Genomic DNA, 6,000 nt, shown 5'->3' on the forward strand with positions numbered 1-6,000 from the left:
CATCACAGATGTGACACACCCTCACTTCCCTCAAGAATTGCCCATGTGCTAGATGGGAGCAATGTGGATCTTGAGAAAAGCAGATTTCCCCCATAATACTGCTGTTGTGAGCTTGCCATTGAGATGAATGCCCGCAGAACTTGTTCTTTCTGCACTGCTGTGAGGAGTGATCTCACGTGCTCATGGCTTCACTGGGAAGTGCTCCAGTCTGAGTAGCTATTCATCTGAAATTGGGTTGTGACTTTCCCCTCATCAGAGCCCTGCTGGAGAATGAGAAGAAGAAGAGGGAGTTGGCAGAAAAGGAGAAGGAGAAGATTGAACGGGAGAAGGAGGAGCTAATGGAGAGACTCAAGCAAATTGAGGAGCAAACCAAGAAAGCTCAGCAAGGTAATATCATAGTATCAGTCAGGGTTGGGAGGGATCACAAGGATCATCTAGTTCCAACCCCCCTGCCATGGGCAGGGACACCCCACACTAGATCAGGCTGCCCAGAGCCTCATCCAGCCTGGGCTTAAACACCTCCAGGGACAAGGCCTTGACCACCTCCCTGGACAACCCATTCCAGGGCTTCACCACTCTCCTGGGGAAGAACTTCCTCCTCCCCTCCAGCCTGAATCTCCCCACCTCCAGCTTCATTCCATTCCCCCTAGTCCTATCACTACCTGAGATCCTGAGAAGTCCTTCCCCAGCCTTCCTGTATCCCCCTTCAGATACTGGAAGGCCACAATGAGGTCACCTGGGAGCCTTCTCTTCTGCAGACTGAACAGCCCCAACTCCTTCAGTCTGTCCTCACAGGAGAGGTGCTCCAGCCCTCTGATCATCCTTGTGGCCCTTCTCTGGACACCTTCCAGCACCTCTACATCCCTCTTGTAGTAGGGACTCCAGAACTGAATATGAAATGATCCAGGAGTTCTTCAGATGCACAGGCTGAGTGAGGGGCACTTAAGGGGTAAAGCTGTGAGCACCTCTGAGCCATTTGGCTCCCCAGTATTGTCTAACTGGTGTTGGGTTCCTAGTGTAACTTTCTGAAGCTGAAGGTAAGCCCTCTACATGCAGCTGCAGAAACAGCACTTGCATTAGAGGGGTGGGTGACAGCCAAGATGCCTCTCTAGCAGTGTGAGCCTCTTGCAGTTGTTCAGATGCTGGCTGGAAGGTTTGTCCTAGCACATCTGTACAGGAAGGAGTCAAAGTGTAGCAGGAGTCACACCAGGTAGTTCTCTGGTGTGATTAGAATAAACCTTTATTTAGAATAAACCAAACCAGGTTGGAAGAGACCTTCAAGATCATCGTGTCCAACCCACCCAAACAGCTGACCCATGGCACCAAGCACCCCATCAAGTCTCCTCCTGAACACCTCCAATGACAGCAACTCCCACCACCTCCCTGGGCAGCCCATTCCAATGGGCAATCACTCTCTCTGTATAGAACTTCTTCCTAACATCCAACCTGAACCTCCCCTGGCGCAGCCTGAGTCTGTGTCCTCTTGTTCTGGTACTGGCTGCCTGGCCAATGTCACAGTGTGGTGTTGCCCAAGCAAAACACTGTTGCTTCTCTGCCCTTAAGGATGGCATTTTGGGATGGATGCTACCCCACAAATATATCAGGCAAATAACCTGCTGGCTTGGAACAGGCCTGGCTCTTAGTCTTCTAGCTTCAGGTGCAATGTCAAGGAGAGGAAAGGGGGGCAGTTGATTGCATCTCTACTTTACCTCTTCCTCTGAAGAAAAACTCTTATCCAGGGCATGGGTGTAAAGACACCTTCCTTTCCTACTGCCATTCTTTGCTTGATCTCTCTTTAAATGCACTTCCCTCTTCCTTCAGAACTGGAAGAACAGACACGCAGAGCTATGGAGCTGGAACAGGAGAGGAAACGAGCTCAGGAGGAAGCAGAGAAGCTGGCTAAGGAACGTAGAGAAGCAGAAGAGGCAAAGGAGGCCCTATTGAAAGCTTCCCATGATCAGCAGAAAACCCAGGAGCAGCTGGTAAGTGGGTGAGCTGACAATTGGGTAGGGAAAATAGTGGCAGTAAGCAAATCAGGCTATAAATACAGCGAGGAAGCAGAGTTTGGTTCTTTAATTCGTAGCCTCGGGAGATACACTTGTATTTAGGTGTAAGTTTATTTGGGCAGCAGATCTGGGTGGTTGTGCTTTTGCCTTTTATCTTTTCTTGGTCTGCCATGCTGAGAAGAGTGTAGAGCTCACTAATTGCTTCCCCTGGTTTGAATTCAAAGAATTGAGTTCTGTAGCTCTGTTTGGAGGAGAAGAAAAACCAAACCCAGCAGAAACCAAAAGCCCACAGAAAGCCCCAAACTGTTTTGTCCTTCCTTTTCCCTTGCATCATGAGGGTATGGGTGGGACTGAAGTTGACAGGAAGGATTTTTCCCTTAATGAAAAGGTATTAAAGGTTCTGGTTTTATTCAGGGCTTGAAGTAAATGCTTCATTTAGCAAGTACTTTGGGTTTGTCCCCACTGAAAACCTCTCTCTTGCAGGCTGCTGAGATGGCAGAACTCACAGCTAGGATCACGCAGCTGGAGCTGGCCAGGCAGAAGAAGGAGAGCGAGGCCCAGGAGTGGCAACAGAAGGTAAAGCAGAATCTGGGGAACAGAGATACTTTTTGTTGCTTCTCATTCTGTGTTGTGACCTTAACTACTGCAGTAGATGCCACACTAGAGTGAGTGTCTGCAAGCTTGAGGCCGTTGTGAATACCCAGCTCTGCTTTTCTCGGTGTCATGAGTGCCTTGTTCTAACTCTGTGTGGAGATATTTTGACTAATTAGGCCTCTAGCCCATTTTTCATGAATTGCAACCATTCAAATCTCTGAGGCATTAGCCAGCAGGAAGCTTTGCAAAAGACTGCAGCCAAGCAGCACTCTGGTGTGCAGGAGTTGCCTGTATTGAGTAGAGCTTCTGTGAGAATTCTCTCACACTTGGGGTTGTAGTGACTGACTGGCTGTGGCATGCCCTACTGCAGGCCCAGATGGTGCAGGAGGACTTAGAAAAGACCAAAGAGGAGTTGAAGACTGCCATGAGCACTCCTCATGTCACTGAGCCCATGCACTCTGAGAATGAGCACGATGATGAGCAGGATGAGAACGCAGCAGAGGCCAGCGCTGAGCTACGGTCGGAGGCCACCATCAAGGACCGCAGCGAGGAGGAGCGCACCACTGAGGCAGAGAAGAATGAACGGGTCCAGAAACACTTGAAGGTAAGAAGCTGGCAGCAGAAGGTGGTGTGTCAGAGTGCTGCTTGTATTTTTCATGCCATTAATCCCAGCTGGGAAGTATCACTGGCATTTAGAGGGGGGAAAAAAGACAGGCAGGGGGAAAGAGGATGATCAGTCAGGGAGGTGCTTAGCCATCGAGCAGAGGGGGAGATCTTGTTGCCTGGCACTTGACTTCCATGCTCCTGGAAGTGGGGAAGTGTTCTCAAGCAGTGCCAGAAAGCAGCATCTGTGAGCCGTGGGGTGCTTGTGGGAGTATTGCCAGCCACCTGACAGCTGTCCACAGCCCTGCCTGCAGCTTGGGCCAGTTCCTATCCAGCAGCTGTCTGTAACTGTCTTGTATGATTGGGTTGCATTGCAAAGCCCTGAGAGCAGCCCAGTAGGGCTCAACGTGGGAGTGAGCATTGCTGCACCACCTTCTTGTCAGGAGCTCCAGTGCTCTGGTGTTGGCTCTTCCCAAGTGATTTGTTGGCTGCCTGACTCGCATCAGGCTTTGCTTGTTGTGCCTCTGCTGTGGTGTGGTTATGCACAGGCAGATTCACAGAGGTGCACTTTATCTTCTGCAGCATGTTTCTTTTGTGGTAGAAGGCTACTAGTAGGTCAGGTTCTGCAAGATGCTGCTGTTGTCTTTAGGGAGCCCTCCACTTGACTGCTCTTCTGAAGTACCCTGGGCACAGTCTTTCACTGTGTTAGACAAAGATTAATAGGCTGATAAACTGTGTGTGTGTTCTACCTTCAAACATTAGAGGAGAAATAACTTCCACAGACACACAGAACTGTTTAAGTTGGAAGGGACCTCTTAAGATAACAGAAGTACAGAATGTTAGGGGTTGGCAAGGATCTCCAGAGATTGAGTCCAACCCCCCTGCCAAAGCAGGTCACACAGGAACACATCCAGATGGGTTTTGAAAGTCTCCAGAGGAGACTCCACAACCCCTCTGGACAGCCTGCAGCAGGCCTCCAGCACCCTCAGAGCAAAGAAGTTTTTCCTTGTGTTGAGGTGGAACCTCCTGTGTTGCAGCTTGTACCTATTGTTCCTTGTCCTGTCACAGGGCACCACTGAAAAGACATAGAACCATATCATCACCTTCATCCTGACACCACCACTCATTTATAGACATTAATAAGGTCTCCTCTCTGCTGCCTTCTGGCAAGACTGGGAACGTGTCCAGAGAAGGGCAGCAAAGCTGGGGAGGGGTCTGGAGCACAGCCCTGTGAGGAGAGGCTGAGGGAGCTGGGGTTGCTTAGCCTGGAGAAGAGGAGGCTCAGGGGAGACCTTCTTGCTCTCTACAACTACCTGAAGGGAGGTTGTAGCCAGGTGGGGGTTGGTCTCTTCTCCCAGGCAAGCAGCACCAGAACAAGAGGACACAGTCTCAAGCTGTGCCAGGGGAGGTTTAGGCTGGATGCTAACATCCAGTTCTTCCCAGCAAGAGAGATTGGCCATTGGAATGTGCTGCCCAGGGAGGTGGTGGAGTCACCATCCCTGGAGGTGTTTAGGAAGAGCCTGGATGGGGTGCTTGGTGCCATGGTTTAGTTGATTAGCTAGTGTTGGATGATAGGTTGGACTTGATCTCAAAGGTCTTTTCCAACCTGGTCAACTCTATTTTGTTCTATTCTGACCAGCCCCAGATCTCTAGTCCCACTGCCTTGCTCAAGCAGGGTGAGCTGGAGCAGGTAGCCCAGCAGTGTAAACACTCAGGCTTCTGTTTCCTGTCTCTCTGACTGCTCAATCTTGAGGAGTATCAGCAAGGAGCCTCCTTGCCCGGCTTTGAGTCCCTGGCGCACGCTTAACCCGTTGCTTTCTGTCTTCCCTCCTCCCCAGGCTCTCTCCTCAGAGCTGGCCAACGCTCGGGATGAAACCAAGAAGACAGCCAACGACATGATCCACGCCGAGAACATGCGCCTGGGCCGAGACAAGTACAAGACCCTGCGCCAGATCCGGCAGGGCAACACCAAGCAGCGCATCGACGAGTTCGAGTCCATGTAAAGTCTCCCCCCGTCCCGCCCCGCCGCCTGCTGCCCTGCACTCTCCTCTCCCCCTCTCTCCCGCCCTCTCCCGACATTCACTCCTACTCCTGCTCCGCTGGAACCACTACAGAAGAGTGACCACCGCCTTCTTCATCGAGTTTGGGGCAAACGCTGGAGTTACAGCACCGGAAGAGCTTAGAGTTGGCGTCGTCGCGGGGGGTGGCCTGGGGAAGCACAGACGGGTTGGGGCCGGTCTGAAAATGGTTTGGCTTTGGGTCAGGTCTCACTGCCTTCGCTTTTGTGCTGCCCCCTGCAGTGGCTGCGTTGCTGTGCTCCTCTCCTGTTGGCTGGGGAAGCCAGCAGGTCCTACCTGGCGTGCAGTCAAGTGCTAACGGTTTTGACACTGTGCCTTCCTACTAACTCCTGCAAGCTTCAGTATTAAGCTTAGTAGCCAGGGTCTGAGTTTCTGACTTACTGCAGGGTCTGAATGGTGTAGCTGAAAAGGGGAAGCTGGAGCTTAGAAAGAAAGGTTGGAGGTGGAATATGGACTTTCTATCCAACAGACCAAAGCTTTTGTCCTTCAAACATAAGCAGACCAAGCAGATTCTGTGGTGTTCCTGCTGGTGTTTCCTTGTGTTGTTTAATGATGGAACTTTGAATCTCTTAATCATGAGGAGGCCTTTGGAATATTTCCACTGACGTGGTGTGGTTTGGAGCTTTGACTTCCCTGCTTTCCAGAAGCTTTGTCTCTGGTAAATGGCTATTTTTTCCACTGTCATGTGTCTGACTTGAATGTAACCAGTGAGGCAGAGG

The 6,000-nt window shown here is 51.1% G+C and overlaps 1 protein-coding gene across 3 annotated transcripts in view; it reads left to right on the plus strand.

Annotated features, from left to right (window-relative positions):
• The window catches only part of MSN (moesin), a 59,151-nt gene extending 53,764 nt beyond the window's left edge, over positions 1-5,387 (plus strand). For all 3 annotated transcript variants that reach the window (XM_068157582.1, XM_068157580.1, XM_068157581.1), the window contains 5 exons: positions 257-387; positions 1,822-1,982; positions 2,490-2,582; positions 2,971-3,204; positions 5,042-5,387. In XM_068157582.1, coding sequence (XP_068013683.1) covers positions 257-387; positions 1,822-1,982; positions 2,490-2,582; positions 2,971-3,204; positions 5,042-5,206 — 784 coding nt within the window. In that variant the 3' untranslated portion in view covers positions 5,207-5,387. The remainder of the gene's footprint in view (positions 1-256; positions 388-1,821; positions 1,983-2,489; positions 2,583-2,970; positions 3,205-5,041) is intronic.
• The last annotated feature ends 613 nt before the right edge of the window (positions 5,388-6,000 follow it).

Source organism: Melanerpes formicivorus, unplaced genomic scaffold (assembly GCF_026170545.1).
Source record: "Melanerpes formicivorus ecotype bairdi unplaced genomic scaffold, bMelFor1.0.p_v2 SCAF_37, whole genome shotgun sequence".
In the NCBI taxonomy this organism is placed as follows: domain Eukaryota; kingdom Metazoa; phylum Chordata; class Aves; order Piciformes; family Picidae; genus Melanerpes; species Melanerpes formicivorus.